The 21552-nt window shown below is 32.7% G+C and overlaps 1 protein-coding gene across 1 annotated transcript; it reads right to left on the bottom strand.

Moving 5' to 3' along the window:
• Window positions 1-1865: 1865 nt before the first annotated feature.
• On the bottom strand, window positions 1866-21398 carry LOC127869262 (uncharacterized). The gene is made up of 13 exons (XM_052411647.1): window positions 21222-21398; window positions 15853-16191; window positions 15247-15378; window positions 14483-14578; window positions 13984-14082; window positions 13498-13644; window positions 13259-13280; window positions 12909-13012; window positions 12142-12172; window positions 11520-11983; window positions 11292-11313; window positions 11080-11162; window positions 1866-4952 (listed from the first exon to the last, which is right to left on the bottom strand). Exons 1-13 carry the CDS (start codon window positions 21307-21309, stop codon window positions 4921-4923), a joined length of 1659 nt encoding a protein of 552 aa, XP_052267607.1. The 5' UTR covers window positions 21310-21398; the 3' UTR covers window positions 1866-4920.
• Between the last annotated feature and the right edge of the window lie 154 nt (window positions 21399-21552).

The raw sequence follows: 21552 nt of genomic DNA, 5'->3' as shown, positions 1-21552 counted from the left end.
TATATGACAATATTATTATCACAGCAACTGTTCCAATCGAAGTTCTGCACAAGTTGTCTTAGATTAGTGTAGTCCCCATCTTTATATCGCCATATGTTACATTTTAAGTTAGACCCAGCTGTTCTTTTGAAGTTTATGACGCAGTAGACTGGAAAATGAAATCGAAGTTGCTGGTTAAGAAAAGGTTCTCCAACGCCACTTTTCAACACTTTCAATGAAGATGTTATTATAAAAAGGTCAAGAATGGAATGCGAGGTTTCAGTAAAATGAGTAGGCTCTTTAATAATCTGTGTGAGATTATACTGTAAAAGAAGGGAGTCTATTTTGTTACTGTTCTGTGGTTTATTCATGTCGAGATTAAAATCACCTGTGATAACAATGTTCTCAATACGGTGTCAACGGCTAGTGAGATCGAATCGTTAATGCATTCTAGAAGATAAGGACAAGAGTTTGGTGGTGTGTACAAAAACCAGTTAAAAGACGCCTTCCCTTGATACGTAGTTCGACCTATAGACATTCTAGATCGTCAATTTGTAGGTCAGATCGCTCAACGGCAAAGAGATCATATTTAATGTATACTAGAATACCTCCATGGGGATCGTTTCTTCTATCCCGTCTGAACGGCAGTGTCAACTGTTGAGCTGAGCCAAGTTTTAGTAAAGACTATAATATCAAAATTGTTAAGATCAGCCTACAGAATATCTTTCTTGGCGAAGAAGCTCTGAACGTTGTAATGAACAATTTTTAGATTATTTGCAAATGCATCATTTATTGAAGATGAGAAAGATATACCCAAAGACGAGGAAGACATATCAAGGGAGCTGTCGGGTCCAGGATTTGGATGGACATCGCCTCCTCTTAGAAGAAGAATTGCCAGCCAGCAAACTAACTCGAACATATTCATTTGTTGAAGCCCTTTACTTTTCATAGTAAGAGAGTAGAACAGACCTATCCTCATCCTGTACACTCCTATGTCAGTGTGCATGTAATGCCCGAGTGCAAGAAATAATTGGATGAGGAAAAGCTATCGTGCGCCCGGCCCGCAAGAAGTGGAAGATTGGGTGGAGGAATATTGAGAAGAGAAAAATAACCAAAATAGACAAACAGTTTGGTCATGTTGATGTTTTAAAGAAATGTTAAAACCTCATTTGATACATTTATATTTTGGGTTGTATAAATGATACAAGAAGTGAAGCTTATATTGGATGATCGCGTAGAAACATAATAGTACAATAATCTACGCAACATGGGCTTAGTACTTAGGCACACCGAAAAAATGACAAGCTTTTTACAAAGCTTGATGTATATATGCTAATGCGGCGTGTTAACGGGATAGTCTGTGTTTGAAGAAAGAGCATGATTTCCGCAAGCTGAAAGAATACATGTGCACTAATGGTGTGTCGAAAGATTGTAGATTACAGTTTAGGCACAAGTTAGGAGTGAGTGATTGTGTTAATTGTATTTTTTCTTAATAAGAGTTTACACATAATTTCGGGTGAAATGGATTTTGAAATGTGCATCTTATTGAGTGATTTGTAATGAAATATGTGTAGTTGCATTTACAAAATTAAATAGAAATGGATGTGTGTGTTCACCCAAGTGTTAATATTCATTTTTCGAGCTTGTGGATTAATTAATTCATGGATGTATTACCAGCTGATGTGGGCTTTATTGCACACCACAGTTGAAAGCAGCATTTGGACATATATTTACAAGAATTGAGTTTGGTAAGATCTTACAAATCATAGTAGAACGTAGATGTTTACTGTTTGATATGTTAGATAACTGCTTGATTATGTAATAGTCTCGGGTTCAATTTAATTATTAAACCTAAAAAGGCTTTTGGGATCAAGGCAATTCAAATATAAAATAATTAAATCCTTTATTAATTACTCTATTATTAAATATTCTATTAAATACAAAGCTGGGAATTATCTATAAAGTGGAATACTAGATTCCAATAATACCTTTGTAAGGCGGTGTACTACGTCTTAGCAATGACTCCTTCAATGGAAGATGACTTCCCAGAGTACAGAGTATAAACAATATATGAATGTAAAAAAATATAACAATGTACAAACAAACCCACTCCCACCCTCAACAATAATTTAAGTATAAGAAACACCCACCCAACACGAAAAATACACAAACCCCTTATACAACATAATATTAAAGTTTTAATAACAAAAAGGGAAATAACTAATTAAAAGGGAGAAAAATCAGTCCTATTACAATTAATTGACTTAGCATATAGACTTGCATTCAGTCAATATGACAACACACTAGGTCTAAACAAATAGGTGTACAAGCAAGATAAGCTATCTAGCAGCTGAGTTTCAAAATGTATGAGTGCTAGGGAGTACACAAACAATTTAGTTGCTGTACAACAAAAGATAAATCATCTAACAACTGGAGTTCAAATATATAAGTGTTGAGATTTCACAAGTAATAAATAATTATGTTGATGTACAATTAGAAAATTGATCATCCAGTAAGTGTGGTTAGACTTAATAAGTGCTAGAGAGTACACAGGCAATTTACGATTTTAAAGTTGCTGTACAAAGTAAGATAACTCACACAGCAACTTGTTCAAGTTCATATATGAGTGCTAAAAAAACAGTCAATACACACATGCATAACATGTGACTTATAAAATATATCCATTTATCATATACACCTTTACTATTTGTTAAGTAAGTAAACACCTAAATTATGTTCAAGTATAAGTGCAAGAAAATACACAATCAATACACACATGCATAACATATTATTAAGTGACTTGTACATCATTACCATTTACTGAGTATCATATATTCCAATAGAATGTACTAAACAAGTAGTATCTAAAACATTTACCAGTATTATGTTAAAAAATAAGTGATTGGGAATACACAATCAATACACACATACATAACATATTGTCCAGTGACTTATACAATATTACCATTTGTCATATACACAATGAAAATGTATCATATAATATACGTACTATGTACATAATTACCATTTGTTATCAACACCTGATTACCATCATTTACATAACACAACTTTAATATGCACAATTTTTATATACCATTTTTATACACCATAGCCATAGATTATTTATAACATATGTTATGTACAGAAGCTTATAGAAGCAAGATACATATTAAGGGATGGTAACTCAATAGATTTGATGAATAATTTATTTTTAATTTATTTTTAATTTATGCACATATTTAATGAAATTAGTTTAGTATCAGTACCTATTTTTATTTTTGTGTTGTTGTTTATTCATAGTGTGCAGTGAAATAACTAGATGACTCACTTTCGTCATCTTGTAATGTTACAAGACAATAGAAGTGGGTCAATGCTATTTTAAGAAGAACAGTAATATCAAACAATCTTAGAAATGGAAAGCGAAAATATCCAAGATCATTTGAATTGTTTATTAAGTCGCAGCTTATTTATTTATTGTAAAGATGCTAGCTTATAATCATGTTTAGCGGGATGAGTTCAAAGTTTGTGATTGCATTTTTTGTAAGATGCTCATATCCACAGATTGATTTAAGCAATCTATTGAGGGGTATCTTGTGTCAACACTGAAGTAAAAACTAGTAACTTGCAATGTGTAATCGTTTCATGGTTTATTTTAGTTTGATTTAATTGCATGCACTGACTTCCAAGGAACAAAACACAAGTGCAATTTAGATAAATAACGAAATTAATTTGGTATGACGGGCTGTTATTAAATGTCATTTAATAGGAAAAGCCTGTTGTAGAAATTAATGAACACAAAAATAAATTGAACATCTTGTTATCATCCAGAAAATTTAAAAAATTTAATCATTTACTTTGATAATAATAAATCAATTTTGATAATAATTATTTACCTATACATTATTAAGCAGGTGATCGGTTTCTGGTTTCATTCATTTGTGATAGTGAACCTTTTGAAATAATTACAACATAGACTGTGAAGGCAAGACTTGAGTATAAATTCGACTTTAATATTCAATTTAAAGCCGCAGTCACTCGTGTTATGAATTTGATGTAATTAGTATCTACTATTTTGATTTATATTGAACTTGATGCTGACCAGAACATAAAGGGAATCGGCGAATTAGTTGAGCGTTTGCTTGTTTGTGTAGTTATTCATAACATTGGACATCAAAGATCGAGTCGTCTTTTTCCGGTTTCAAAGACACTTATAAGCATATCAGTCATTACTTTTTTTAGCTGAACACTGCTGAAACATTAAAAACTATTTATTGAGTTATTATAACTCTTGTTTTAATGATATGCATTTCAATTATTTAAATCCTCATTGAAACGCTGATGGAGAGAACTGTGTGTAGTCGAATAACAAGACCAATACAATTTAATACATATAGATACCTTACATGACGATGATTTGTTTGTGTGTATATTTATTAAAGCACGCCCTTTATCTGTATGGTTCGAACACATTTGATTTTTTGCTATAGAGGTCCTGTCAAAATCAAACGTTTATTTAAAAAAAAAAACAGGGCATATGTTGTTTAGATATGTTACTCGTTTACCCAGTATCATAAATGTGAAAAGTCATATTGAGAAAGTTTATATCCAACCATCTGAATAACGAGACATTTGTTTGGAAATATGCGGAGACGTCTTCCTTCATATTACATGCTTACTTATATTTACAAGACACGGGCATGCACATTTTCAATGCAATATGTGTCACACTTTTAATTTACAAATCAACACTTCTCGAAATGTTTATGCAGCTGTATAAATGACATTACACATACTGGTGTACAATACGATTAAACAGTTGAGTGGGATAACTCGAGACAATAACAACACAAATGCAATCAACTAGAATTCATTCACACATATGTACCAGTTTTCTACCGGTGATCGTTTTTGCCTTCGTCGGTTTAACATGAGGTTTATTGTTTAAGATTTTTCCTCTGTTGTGCCATCAGTATCTGCAAATAGATTATTATGAGTATGAATTGCTAAATAGTTATCTCGATTTGCTGACTTATACATGTGTAAAATGGGTTTTCAGGGTTCAATGTTCATAACCCAGTTTTAATAATGATTAAATGTTTAATGTAGCATCGTTTGAAAAGAATTGATTTGTATTGGCCGTAAAAGACTTTAGCGGACAAGAAGTTTTTAACCGAAACTGTTTCTGGTGTTGTATTATTTATTTTTTGCATTATTAATTACTTTACATATTATAATCATATTATTAAAGGTGTTTATACCCATATCTTTTAACAATCAAAATGGTGCACAAACACATCTATATGTATTCTACTTATTACTATTTTTAAATACTAGTACCTGCTTTTCCAAGTCACATGTTTGACTTTGGTATAAAGATAGTCATTGGGATTTCTTACCAACAAATCTTTAGAGGTATTAATACCTATATGTATGACGAAGATAAAACCGTTCGCTTTAATAATAACGATATAAAAAACAGTACCAGAGTGGCATACATTTTTGAGAAATATTATCTGTTACGAATTACCGATTGTCATTGACATTTTACAATGAGCGTATAACGGTCGAACAAAAACGCAAACAATAAAATATCAGACATTTGGGGTAAAAACATATTTTATGAAGCTCTTTTTCTTACAGTATGCACATTGAACTATAAAGTTGTAAGCCATACCATCATGAATCAAATCAAGTAAAATACTAGGGATGTATTTTCATTCTAATCACCTTAAGCAATTTTCGATACAAAAATAATCCTCCAATTAAGTTATGTCTGATGCATACTGACATGAAACAATGAACATTAATTAGAGCTCGTCTATTATTGACATCTCGCCAACTGTTCATCAGATTCTAATCTAAATATCGATCGACAATTCAGTGATCGAAAAATCGTGCGCGCCGGTAGCTATCGACATGTCCGCCATTTTCTAGACAAGCCGAATGCCTAGTTCTTATTTATTCAACGAGTTTCGTTTATTTTGTTCGAAAAATAGGAAAGGAAATATAAAGAAACGGTGTAAATTAGGTTTATGTACATGTAGATGGATATAGAGAAACTGATTAGTTTTTTATGCAGAAACAAAATCAATTTCGAATCATACACGATGAAGTTTTGGTACATGCACTACAAATCGGTTAACCAATTGTAAAGATCTCTACTGTTGCATTGATGAGAAATCCAATATATAATTTTCTTCATGTTGGCATGTGAGGTCTCATGATTAGGTCTTCATGTGTGTACATAAAGAAATATATATTTTGGATGTAACCTACATGCCAACATATATTTCAATGTTCTCTGTGCTACAAATATACAAATTTTCATTTTAATTTGCTTAATTATTATGACGTGGTGTTGAAAGTGCACAATATTTTGTTGCATGTTTTGTCCAGGGAATAGTCTTAATAAAACTAACAATACTTTACATATTTGCATCTTTTAATTTTCTTTTAATTTAAAACACGCTGGTTTGAAATGAATTGGTTTACTGCTTAATTACACCTCAGAAAGCAAAGATTTAAAGGATGTTTATTGGAGTCACTTGGTCTGTCACTCTGCACAGCATTGATTAGTGGTAAACTACTTTCACATCTCTCAAGCGATAAAATAAAAAATTAAAACATGTCATTAGAACATTTCTTATCGTTTTGGTAGATCAATATTGTAGTTGTCTGCAGACTGGCTGACAGGAAATTGTGACTTGTACAATAGTTAAATTACCCGTTTCTGTCTACTCGGTCATAGGATTTTACACCCGGTTATACTCCTTGTAAATAGCATTAGTTATTAGACACCATACAGTATTGTTGCAGCAAAATATAATTTTGCATTAATTTTCCCAGTTTTATTGTACCAGCCGATTGACCAGTACATATGTAGCACACACAATGGGAGTGGTGTTAATTGTTGTTGTAAATAAACTTTCCTTGTCCGGTGCTTATAAATAATTGGACTATAGAATGAAATATACTTTCCTTGTCAGGTTCTCATGAATAATTGTACTATACAATGATAAAAGTCAATACAAATGGCTTTGCACTTTTATAAAGTCGATTTAAATTCCTTACTGTCTTAGTAATAACTTTCCTCTTGTTCTTTGTTCAAAGATGATTGTTCAACATTTTAAAGCATTATAATCAAGTGAAAAACTGTGTTGACAACTTACGCCATTTTTATACTCTGTTGCAAAAGTGAAGTCACATCACAGTACATGCAGTATGAATTTTAATTTTTGGTGAATTTTGAATAAACAAATTGAATTATTACTATTCAATATGAAAATGTTATCTCAGTATGCATACAGTTTTAAATAAATTAAGGGTTGAATTAAAAATTGATACAAACTTACATTCTTGTGTCAACCTATCTGTTTGTATACATTTGAAATCAATCTGACTATGTAACCATTTGCTAATTTTACAACAAAAGTATAAACCAATAATCGGTAAAATCAGTCGGTGATGTCTTTTCAAGCAGCAACTGTTCAATCTATTTATGGTCTGAGGAACTTAAATGTCAAAATTCAACCATATACCACAATCATAAGCGAGGTGAAAATGGCTATGTGCAAACAGCGTAAAACCACAACAGCCGGCGAGTAACTGGCAGTCTGTTCCGGTTTAATGCTGTTTGCTGCTCATCAGTATATAAGGATTGGAAATGAAGCCTTAACAACTTGCATTTAGTAAGAAAGATATTTAATTAAATGTAACTTTCTACGGGACTACAGACATGTCAGAATACGTATCTAAGTGGTGAAGGGTTAAATGTCAAATTCGACCCCATACCACCGTGGTTATTAAAGACGCCATATTGAAGGTTAAATCAGTCAACACCAACAAACAACGATGTTTGTTTGCCCCCGGGCTGTATCTGTACATGTACAGGTAGTTTTTTTTCCATCAACTCTGTTCTATTATTCATATACTTTACTGCCAAAGAATCAATTCATAGTCAGTTTTTGGTTTCAGTTATGGATCATGAAGTTATAATATGCGAACAATTAGAACAAGATCTACAAAGATAAACTTCTCCTTTAAATACACAACATGTAGGTTATCATCTTTCTCTTATATCCAAAAAATACAGACTTCTGAAAAAATAAATGTAACAGGTGTAAGTTTTCAGTTATGGATTTATCATCAATTAAAATAGATAATCATAAAGCTTTTCTTAAGCTTTTCATTGCAAATATGTGTATTTCTAACATAGTGGTACATGCAACTCCAGATAGATAATTTAGAGGAATATAATTTCTACAATTTCCAACGCGGAAATGTGGTCTTGACAAGTGCGAATGGAAACTTCAATATGTAGAATAACCAAAATTACCATAATCTCCCTTATAGAAAATTAATTTATTTTAGAAACTGAAATGTGATATATGCAATATTAAGTATGAATTATATCACATGTATATGTAAACTAATAGGGAATATTGGTATTTGCGTAACTGAGCGATATCAACGTTATAAAGCGATTGTTATGTCAGAAACAAGCGCAAACTATTTTATGTTAATATTTTAATAAAAATGTATCGATGCCACCGTTGTGTTGGTCTGCACTTTTATACATTATACCATGGGGGATTTCGGTACCCGCTCGTTGCCAGAAAGCGCGTAAAACAAAATTCGAGTTATAAAGCGCTATTCGTGTCAAATACATGTGGACAAATGTTTCGTTAGCATTTTCGCAAAAAAAACATGGGTAAATACCTGTGTTGAGGTATTAATTTATTACTAATACCACCATTACACTTAGTAACCGGTGAGATTACGGTATGGGCGCAAGCGTTTGCGAGCGTGTTTAAAGTACCGAAACATCCGTTATACACAGCTAATGTTCTTAATAAACTAACATGGTTTTGCATTTGCATAATAAATATGTGACACAAATTTCTTTTACCAGTGTTATAGGGTGTGAAAAAAGTCAATAAACATCATCCGAAAAATCGCGTAATCAATAGGCAATCTATAGGCAAAGAACCCACGTTGGTGTTAGCTTAGACTCTGACCGCTGTGCCACGTGACATCGTCTATGCGAGACGTCAATTAAACTGATCTAGGCAAATCAAATTGGATCTGAAACAGATCACTCTTATTCTCAAAACTAGTTCCGGTATTTACGGAAAATACCACTTGTCCTAAAACTATACTTACATATGACAAACACAACACCAACTTTGTTCAGCCAATCAAAAGTTTACCGCGACATGTTTGAACTGGTATAAGGGCAGCCCAAAGCTCACACTTTACGTAATGTATTAATAACGCATTTAAAGGTAAATTAAATTGAACGTCATATCCACACAATTCAACAAAAAACAATTAAAGAGAATAAATTTCAATTAAATTACAACAGAACATCTAAATAATCTGATGTAAACTAACGCATCAGAACAGCATGCATTGAAGTATTTTAATAATCATCATGAAATATAAAGTTTTACTTATGACTTTCTGCACAAAGCGCAGTAATAATTGTATACTAGGTAACGGGTTAAATAAATTTGTAATTTAACTTCAGAAAAAGGTATAGAACTTATGATCAAGTTTACTCATTTTATGTCATGGTTGGTCTGCTACTTTCGTTGTTCCATATAATTCAATAGCTATATCATTTGGCATACATAAAAGAACATTTCTATTACAAGCAAAGACAATTCTATCAACTATATGAACCTTTATATCAGTGCGTGTCATGTGCGTTGGTAATGATATAATGTTTAGCATATTATGGGGTTAGAAAAGTCGCGTTAACCATCATATGGTCCCTGTATGTATTTTGATCACAACATCCAATCATGATATCCGAATTTTAATTTTGACATCGATTGTAGTTTCGACCTTTATTTCATATTGCGTTTAAGCGTGTTACATTTGTGTCATCGCCATTTGCTATAACGTTATATTTTTTGTTTAGTAAACACTTGAACACAATTGAATTTGCTAACGTATATCAGCTCATCACTGTGAAATCTTTTTTGGTGGGATATTTCATAATGTATCAACAATTTTCTGGACAAGTTTTGTATAAAAACTAAAATATTATGTTATAATTACAACTTCTGTCTTATCATATGAATGCTGCATTCAGATTGGATAATTTGTTCACGTGACCGGTTTTTCATTTTCCGATGAACCCACTTTGTATGCAAATTTAAACATGAATATTCATAGCGCTTCTTTCTGGTCATAAACAAGTTGCAAAAATGACGTTATGTTTTGCGCAAAACTTAATGGCGTTATTTTTATTGGTCAATAGCGAAATGACATTATATTTATTGCACGAACTTCAACGATATACCCGTTTGACGGAGATGAAACCGAAACTGAAAATAGATTCATACGCTAGATTAAAAAGGACTTTCATGACATTTACCACGATAGAATTTCAGCTTTAAGATCAGTTTGTGTTGTAATTATAAGAATTGAATAGCATTTTTCTTTATTTTATCGGTGTATGACATGTCGGGAAAAATACACCTAATTAATGCATAAACGCCGTCGGCGTAATGCAAATTAGGCGTAATTTTCCCGACAGTTCATACACCGATGAATTGCAGAAAAATGCTATTCAGTTCTTAAATAAAAATAAACGTTGCTAATAAATATCATGGTTAACGAAGCTTTATTTAATTAATCCCTGTTGTGTTAGGTTACAGGCATTAAATTTTGTGATTGCCATTTTTAACGTGGTCGTTTTATTATATTGAATCACGTTTAAATATGTTGTTTTCCTTCTGAGATGAAAGTTTTTCATAGTGTAGGTCGTTTAGTTTCCGAAAGTAAAACAATTTGTGGTTAAGACTATTTGATATTTTATGTCATTCAAAGTATTTAATGTGTACGCTCATTTACCAATATATTACCTATATTCAATGAACAAAGGTGTTTTGAAGCGGAAATTATTCCAAAAACTGTACGTCGTTTATTAATGTACCAATAACAATATCAACACATGTCTTATACACTGTTGGAAATGCATAATACTTATTTTTTTTAAAACTTACTTGTTTGAATCGGTTCACCGAAACTGAGGTTTTGAAACAACAAATATAATTATAAATTAGACCCAGGTTGTTCACTGTTCCTTACCAACACGTTGCGTATTTTTCTTGTTGACTTTGCTGTAAGGAGGATACGTAGATATGTGACGGAGTGGCGCGGGAGGAACTGTGCTGTAATTAAATCAATAAATGAACAATTAACACATGAAGGCTAATTTGGTTATTTTAACAATTAGTTAATCAGCTAATAAGCGATGCATACAACGAGTAAAATCCAGTTTACATTCATTTAATACTTACGTATTCCAATCATTCCCTGCATCTAAAATAGAAAACATACGTTCATAAATAAACGTTTACTGACACAACACTACCATGAATCATTCATTAAACAGGAAAATATCAGATTCTCATTCAACTCTTAGCAATCTACAATAGGTGTGCCAAGATTATTGTTTCATATTATGAGGAGGCTTGTAATCACTTTTCTCTTTCAATAATCTAACTAATTTATGTGATGGATAGTACCTCTATTTTTGGTCTTGTCCACTACTGAATACAGAGGGTCAGCTTTGATTGCAACTGTATCAAAGGCGCCACTCGATTGCTTTATTTCACATATTTGTTTTTTCTTCCTCACCGTTGAGAACAGAGGATCGATATTTTTCGCAAGTGAATAAATGCCTTCAGGCTTGTTTACAACTGAGTACAGGGGATCCTCACTGCTATAACTGCTATCACCATTAAATGGAAATGCTGCGTTGTCAACAGGATAAAGTGGATTTTCTAAAGGTGATTGACACATATCGTTCAATCCTTTTGAGTAGAGTGGATCTTCATTTACAATCTTTGTTACATTAGTACGCGTTGCGAACAGTCGCTTTCCTGTATGTGTTTTGCTGCCAGGAGGTCCATCCCGTTTAACAGTTGCATAATGGGCGTCAATATTGTCAATATCTATATATACTGCATCGGCTGGTGTGAATTCCTCCCTAGTTTTAACGTAATTATATCATTCCTGATAATGGTGTATACGCATGCAAGTACTATTCTCGAAATAATAGTTCATTATTTAATTTTTTTTTAATAATACATATCAGTTCATCTTGATATTATTTCATAATTTTTATATGTCTTTAAGTCCACTTACCCATGAAGGGTGAAGCCACAAGCACCTGCTTCTGCAATACATGTATTGTTGAACTAGCTGCATAACACACTAGTAATGGCTGTGATATACATGTGCTATTTATGCACAACGCAAAAAATATTTTAAAAAAAAATCGGTTTCGTGTTAATGTATTATTGTATAATGGTTTAAATGTCCCATCTCAACTGCGAGTTGATAATTTCGACCTCAATGTATAAAAACGTGTGAGTTAAACTATTACACAATTAATTTAGATATGAAACAGAAGAATCTAAATTTCAAAAACATTGAAACCCCAAAACATTAAAACCAAATAGTCTTCATCATGACATACAGAAGAATGCTAGTTTGAATCGTTTTACGTGTGCATCAATTTACTTAAGCTATGTTCCAAGGTTCATATAATTTTGATGATTCAAAAAGGCTCTTAATAAACGATTAAAATGGCACAAGAGTAATGATTTTTGCGAGACAAAATGCAAATGCCATAAAATAGCCCTTCCTATATATTGCGCATAAGTCCTAGAATCAAAGTGTCTAATATTTGTTCATTATATTAAATCAACGTAATATATGTGATTCCTGCCTTACAAGTTTAAATTCATACTATACCAGCACAAAAAATAATTATACATATAATAAATTAAACATGGCTTATTACCAAATTTTCTTCTAAGACATTGATCGTTTTATGAAAATGATACAAGTTATTTCTCCAATTTCCCTGTATATAATGAGATTAAAATAATATCAATCATTTAAAGTACCTGCACACATTTTAGCATTTCCTTGTACACGGCTATACAAAGGGTCATCCTCAATGCGTTCGCGAGTGTCTGTATCTGCTTGCTGATCCCCATTAAGATCAATGCTTATAACAATGTGAAATAAACATCAAAAACACGTTGTCGAAATGAGAAACAAATAAAAAAAAATAAACATCATATGTATAATTCACTATATACTGCTATGTGCTGTATCATTAAATATCAGCAGTCACCTTAAATTAAAATAAACCGTCTAACTCAGATATGAATTTTGAAATTAATACACCATTAAGTTGAGAAAAGAAAACGTCCTTAAGGTTAGAAAACAACAATCAAGAAGAAAGGGTGACCTTATTTGATCGACAGCCGGGCCTGGAAAACAACAACATAAAAATATATAACGTGTTTGAAAAAAAAGAACAAAATAACCTTACATACTTGTTAAATAGTTTTATTGACAACCAAACTGCTTTTTCTAAAGAGAAAACGATTATCAATCTGCCTATGTTATTCTAAATTTTTGGTGATGAAGATTTGAAACAGAACACGGCTTATTGTTCAATGTATTGATCCGTGAATTTGTACTAACCTGTTGTTGGTTGACACATTCTTGTCCGTTCATTCGATGGTAAATTGCAATTTGAGCAGGCGTCATTGTTACATTCACTATTGATGTTAATGTTTCGATCACCGAAGTTGGACGTATTGGTATGGATGAGTGCGGAATCATGTTTGCCTGTATCGATATAGACGTTTAAGATTAAGCAAAGGAATGTTAATATATTTGATAAACATATAACATTTTACAGAACCTATATTATCTTAACTATTTTCTGGCTACTTTAATGACAGAAAAAAATAGCATTATTTATGCCAATCGATATTATAAATGATAAGATTCATTACTTATTTAAGACGAAACTTTGGATAGATAAATAAACACGCTGGTTCTATATCTCCTTAATTTAAATTCATGAGTATAGTTCAGCTGTCAATGAAAACATGTATTTGTGAAGTAGGGTCACATTTGAAAATCAAATGCTTATTCAACTAAAAAAACTCAACTTAATTGTACCTGCCAAGCATGATAAAAGTTTCTTTCTATAAATAAACATAATGAGCCCTATGTCAAAGGCAATGAACGGTCCGGCAATCATTAGAGCTAGCTGTGTTACTGAAATTACAACGGACATAAACATTAATATACTGTAATATGTTTCATTCAGCACAGAAAAAGTTACACACGATGAACGACTTCAGTGTACATGCATTCACTTTAGGTTATGTTGATATAAAAACACACAATAATGTATAACAGTTATACTACAATATGAGTTATTGTCATTCAGGTATCTTTCTTTAAGTTTGTTTTATGGTAAATCTTGCTTCGTTATATTTTTGATAAACCATTGATAATTTGTCTGTAAAACGACATGCGGATGATATTTATTTCCTGATCATGTTTCTGAAGTTTCAGTATCCCTATTGTGTTATTGTTAAAAGCGTACAAAGATGTTTTATTTTACAATCGAAGCGCATCAAGACTTTTTAAATGTATGCTTCCGTCAACTTACTGTCCGGTTTGTTTTGTGATCCTTTACGCTCAATTTCGTCAACATCGTTATCAATTTGAATTGTCGTAATCTTAAAACTTTGTGTTGTTATATTTTCTGCAAAAACAATAACAACAACATAAACCATGTTAAAATAAATTTAACCTGTTAGCTCATTTGGTAGAGCGCTGGACTAAACACCCGAGAATCGTGAGTTAGATCCTCAGCCTTGCCACATATCTTGTGGGGATATTGGAAATTAAGTCCATTCTCCCCATACCTCTAATTCAATAACGGCAGCCGTCAGTTACTTGCAAACGTATGAACTGGTAAACCGGCTCACACAGGAAAAGTGTGAGTTGGTTAACTAACCGCCTTTATTATGACTTGTATACCGTTGTAATCAACAACTGAACAAACAACACATTGAAGCAGGTTTACATTATAACATTGTAAATGTAAACACGTAAAAAGGCGTGTTTATAACTTTTTTATGCATGAATATATTTACCAAAAATATTTTAAAGATGATAACTGGGTTATAACTTTCCTTAAGTAAACCGAATTATATATATGAAGTATTATCACACCTAATGTACCGTGATGATACAATTAAACTCGTGAAATACGTTTGAAAATGACTCCGAAAACATAACTATCTTTATGCAGAATAATGCATAAAACCTGATATATATGCAAACACATGTATACTAATCCCGCCACTGGCGCATACAAATAGCTTTCACAGATCTATACGCAAATATCGACACACAAAACTATTTTACCTTCCATCTCCTTAAAAACGTTATCTGTATCTTCTATCATGCCAATACTTCCAGTTGTAAATAAGGTATTGCTTTCTTCGGAGACGTGTGCAGTGACATGCGTTGTTGTGCATTCCTCGACGTTATCGATTTCTATGATGGTTATTCATGATAAATGATACATGCGCTCAAAAAAACGCTCAGTGTAGTGTTCATAAAAAAAATCTCATATCCCATATAACCGCATGGAAACAGTCTCGCTTTTCCCTCAGCCAATTTTATATTGCATTTTTGTACATCAATTTGCATTCTGGTTCTTGAGTTGTAGCTATGTTTTGTTGATTATTATATAATGAACTATGCATTTAGGAAATTGTAGGAGCATATGCACGAACAATGTTCCGAAAATAGATCCAATATGTAACATATTACAAAAACTATCGCCAAACTCTAAGCAAAGTTCAATCATAACAAATTTAATATTGTATGTGATTATATGGGTAAATGAATAGAAGCAATTTGACAAACATTATATGAATTTAAACAAAGTATGCATGCAGTTCTCTGTTAAACCCTTTATTGCTATATATGTTATCATTTTAAAATCGTTAGAAATAGTAAGCTTACCAACACTGCGTGGTTTGCTAACATCAGTAGTTCTATTCACGAATATATTGCACTCCCATTGGTGACCAGTGTGAACAACCTTGTCATCATGTATAGTACACGTGATACGATTAGTTTCGAAGCAAATACACTTGGTCGATTTATACAATTTTTGTGCAGAAACCTGGCATTTTAATTTACTGTCATCAATCTTTGCCATATTTACTAATTCCTTCGAACCGTCTTGGCTCCTGTATATATTCCATATTCCGCGGTTTACATTGTTTGAACTGCACGTTATTTCCACGGTTGTTTTGCAAATCTGTTTTATGTCAATAGTGGTCAATAGTACCAACGACCCTGCAATTTAAGATATATGTCTATTTTGCAAACATGTTAACGTAAATTTGTTTCGAGAGATTTTAAGTATTTGAAAAAATGTTGACTTTTGAATTAACCATATCCATTCATACTGTCAGAGCATGATCAGATGCGCCTAGTTGATAATGGCAAGTTCGCAGGTGGTCGCTGCCATATGCTAGTTAAAAGTCAATTTTAACAGGACATGCAACTTGATTTCGATATACTTATATCGAAATCAAGTGTAGGATATTCTGCAATAAAGAGAGTTCTACTGTTTTGTTAATAGTTTCGGAAAATTGCGTGCAACCCTTCTTAAGCTTAAATGCGTTATATCACAAGCGTTACAAACTTACCGTTCTTGAAGTAAGTATTGAAGCAGCAACATTTTTAAGGATATCAGTAGTAATTAAATTTACATAAAACGTAAACATGGTAACGTTATGAAAGTTGTTGTCTTATTTCTATTTGTAATCAAATTACATTCACCTTAAGACATCATCATGGATCTTATGTTTTTTTATCAATGATTCCGACGGCATTTACTGTATTGGAATGCATTAAACCTATAGCATGATGTTTTGCTATGAATAAATGACGTCACATTTTTAGATAGATGATTAAATGCAACTTAAATGTACTTTCTGTGCATACGCCGTTACAACAAAAGCTAAGAAAATAAATATCGTTTTAGAATCAAAATAATCTACTTAATGTACTTGATTCTATAAATTTATTTTCGAATACAACACGGTGAGAATTTTGAATATACATGTGAGGAAATCATTTGTTTCTAGCGATTTAATTCCTCTACAACTTAACCTTTTGTTATTCATTGACAAGTAAGATAGCAGATACTATTTCTAAACAAAATTAGCAACTTGCTGCTTTGATGTTTTTGAGATATTGTAGATTAACCACCTAACTCGAATTGTGCATATTTAATAAACGCAACATAATTTCAGTTTTGTCCACGCTGGATTATAAACCCGTTTTGATATCTAATGCATAATACATACTGGTGCTATTTATGTGTAAGTGATTTGTCTCTAGCGTTATTTCCATATCAATATGATTCGATAAAATGATCTACTATGACTATCTGCAGTTTGTTACTCAGAGCATATCTGCCTAGTACGTTAATAACAACGTGTATAAGGATGTTAAATATTGCAAACAGTTATGAACCAGTTGAGAACAATAGTAGTATTACATATAATTATTTGTAGTTGTAACTATAAATTGAAAAATATGGGGGTATCTTCAAAAGAAAATATGTCAGAGTTTGTGACACGTTTAAAGTAATTATCGCTAATAAAATGACCACTAATTAGTACATGGTACTTTCAACGGTACAATTACATTGTACTATCGGTTTATGACAGCAAATCAGCATTTTAGACTTGTACGGACGTGACGTCAACGGCACGTGACAAACTTTATTTACTGAATGAACGAGATGCATGAGTAAACAATTATACCAGCGTTGATAAAGCCATTGCTTTAGTTTAACAAGATGGTATTAAATCAATCTATAAGATATTATTCTGTATTATTCAATATACACACGTAAGTTATTTCTGTTATTATGGCAATGAGCCTTTGTTTTACACTGTATGCAAACGACTGGGTGGGGAAATGACGTAGCAATACTACCAACTGACAAACCATCTTAAAATTGTGATCCGAATTCAACGGTCACCTGTGGACAACGGTCACTTTGGTCATTTCCATTAACTGACCGCTGTTCTAACGTTTGACTGTACAGAAATATAATATGGAAGCGTAATATAATTCGATAACATAACATATATTTCACTAGCATTTGTTTATATTGTTTAGCGATACAAGAAATCAATATGTACGCATCGAAATCAAAAACAATTACAAAAAATATATATGTTTTCATCAAAGTAATAGGTTACGGTTTTAGTTTTTATTAAATATCGTTAAAGTGTTCATATAAGCACAGAGTCATTGTGAAAACTGTACTTTTTTTAAATATTATTTTATAAATTATGTTATGCCCTTAATCCTGAACATAAACCACCCAATTAAAATCAACATGATATTTACAAACCATAACTTATTTTTGTAATTGCCTGTTTTGTCAGACGAAAGGTAAAGTGATTACATCCCAATAAGCTTACGTTTATTCGAATGTTTTACATAAACATATACATTACATAAACATATTGGCGAACATTCTATAAAGAAGATTGATATTTTATTTTTATTTGACGGCCACAGTAGTAAGGGTTTTGAACACTTCTACTGTGGCTGCCTCATGTAAATGGGGAGGTAGTGAATTCCATTGTATTACTGATATTGGGTTGAATGAGAATTTATAAGGGTCCTTTGAAGTTTCAATGTGCCTAAAACAATGGTTATTGCTGAGTCTGGATCGGCGGTCGACAGGAACAAGAAAATTATCTGAAGGAGTAATGGCACCTATGTGGTGGCTAATTTTATATAACATGATAAGAAGGAATTATGTTCTGCATGTTTCAAGAGTTTGCCAGTTAAGGGTGTCTATCATATTAGTTACTGAGCTGTTGTTGTAGTATATGTTTGTTACGAATCTGGCCGCACGTCTTTGTACTTTTTCCAGTTGATTTATTTGAGTGTTTGTATGTGGGTCCCTGACACTGGAGGAATATTCCAGTTAAGGCCTCAATATTGCTTTGTAAGCATGATCGTTAACTGTTGATGAGCTAATGTTTAGGTTGCGGCGAAGAAATCTTAGTGCCTGATTTGCATTTTTAGTGATTGAGTTAATATGGTTATCCTATTTGAGGTTACTTTGGAGAGTGAGGCCTAGATATTTGGCATGATTTACTTTTTCAAGGATGTGATCATGTAATTTATATGAGAAGATTATGGGGTTTCTTTTTTTAGTTATGCTGAGAATGTTGCATTTTTCGGAGTGGAATTACATCAACCAGTCCTGCTCCCATCGTCCAGCAGCGTGAATAGAGGTTCTTAGCGTCTGAAAGGTTGTTGATTTTTTTGTAGATGATGCTATCGTCTGCAAAAAGTCTTAGGGTCCTATGTTTTATATAATCAGCAAAGTAATTTATATAGATCAGAAATAAGATGAGCCCAGAGACAGTGTCCTGTGGCGCTCCGGAGGTTAAAGGTACCTCGTCTGACATGGTTCCCTCCAGGACAACAGTCTGGGTTCAATTTGTTAGGAAGTCAGATATCCAGAAGAAAGCATTTGAATTAATTCCATAATTGTGTAACATAATATAACAAGTTGGTGCATTATTGAATAAATATATTTATCGAAATTTGTATCAATTGCATACATTTTTCACCTAGATCAATATTTCAGTAGCCTCGGGTTAGCAAACGTCAATAATTACCGGAAACGAATATTTGCTTAACATATGTGTCAATCTCCGGTCAATGCCGTATGTATTCGTTAAGTGTCCGTTGCTTACGTCGCAGACACGTGACTTTACACGGCCAATCAGAATTGTACATGCAACAATTATCAAAGCTTTTGTTGTTGATATCTATACTAATAAAGCAGTCTTACTTGAGTATCCGAACATAGAAGGCGCATTATTACCTGCTTTCGCAGGCTGGGCGCGTTGTGGGATTCGCGTGTTATATTGAAATTGACAAACATTTTGATAACGTTGTGCTGTGTAAATAAGCAGAAATAAAATGTAAAGAAATCATTATTGGACTCTGTATGTGTTTATCGTGTCATTATGTTCTCCGTTAACTACGTCACAATATTTTAGTTATTATAAGAGGTGCTTATATTTGAGTGAGAGGATGGAAATGTACTAAATTAAGTAGTTTTTGGCTTTGTTTCATATTTGGTTTTCCCGGGAGGCAGCTTCAAGATTTCCAGTCGATGTTACCAAGAAAGAAGTATCCAATTATGATTATAATAGATTTTGAGTTTTCATTTATTTTGCTTAAGGATATGTTTAGTTGTTCAAGTGATGTATCATCGTTTTGTTGTGGTCTGTAAAATGAGCGAATAAGAATTTTCCTTGAGTTTTGGATTGTGATTTCAGCCCAGACTATCTCGCAATCTGTCTGCAGTTCCCTCGCTTCTGAAGACAGAAACTGATTATTCACAGCAACAAGGACCCCACCATGGCATTGGCCTTTTGTGTTTGACTCTCGGTCTCTCCTGTATAATGTTAATCTATCAGACGAAAACAATTTATACGATGAGACAGTTGGATCAAGCCAGGTTTCAGTTCCAATTACTTCATCAGGGCAAGTAGATTCTATAGGTGGGTCTAGTTCAGGGTTTTTAATGTTAACGTTTAAGTTTTAAGTGATTTGAAATTTAGGCTAATAATTTTAAGAGGTTTGTTAATGTTTTTACTTTTATGTTGTTGTTTTTCTAGTTAAATTTCTTTGGGTGTAGGTGAAGATGTGGCAAAGGGTTTACCAGGGCTATCCGGGTGGCTTAGTACCAAGAATTTATAAGAAAGTAGGAGGCTGTCACTATGGTTGAAGAAAGAACTAGAAAAAATTGACAGGTCACATTTAAGACAGTGCCAAGAAATATTGCTAGTGTCCATAATGGCATACATTGTGTCCGACATGCCACCCTGGCACGGAAGGTGGTACGAGGTTTTGCAGGTGTCACATTCCAGCGCTGTGTTCTTCCGTGGGAAACTTTGTCTGCAGGCACCACATTTATATTTCACTTACTGATAAATGCTGATACGTGGTGTTTGAATCACTTGAAAATCTAGCATATTGATATTCAGAACAAAATGTCAATATGGTATTATCCGCATCGAGGATTTTTACATAATTATAACGCATACTATTAACATACTGAATTGCACAGTGTGCGATAGTTTCAGTATTAATACAGAACACATAATGAAGTATGTATTAATTAAAACATCAATACATAATAAAATACATTTCTTGGCGATTTCGCCAATGTATCAAAACACATAAGAACGGTGATTAATAATCACATTTTCGTTTTACAAGTCGTAATATTCCATAGTGTTTTTCAGTTTTAAATAAAACTTACTTACCGCCATTTTCCGCCATTATAATCAAAGACACAGCAAATAATTCCAATATTCGGTGTATCATTTCTAAGCATTCAAATGGCCGGCACATAAATACGAGTCGCTTCGATGGCAGCCCGTAACGCGTTAAAAGTTGTATGCCTGAACAATGTGTATATTGAATTGTATCAAGTGTTGATCGGAACTGACAATAGAAGGAGGACGTTTTTGATCGCAATACTGTTGGTTTCGTTGAAGGCATGTTTTTGTAAGTGTTTGTTTTCGAGAATAACAACGAGACTATTACATAGCGAACGCTAAGTGCAGTTCTATGGCGGCCAGTTTGCAAATGTGC

Source organism: Dreissena polymorpha, chromosome 2, assembly GCF_020536995.1.
Source record: "Dreissena polymorpha isolate Duluth1 chromosome 2, UMN_Dpol_1.0, whole genome shotgun sequence".
Lineage (NCBI taxonomy): Eukaryota > Metazoa > Mollusca > Bivalvia > Myida > Dreissenidae > Dreissena > Dreissena polymorpha.
This window is presented reverse-complemented; position numbering and strand designations above follow the sequence as displayed.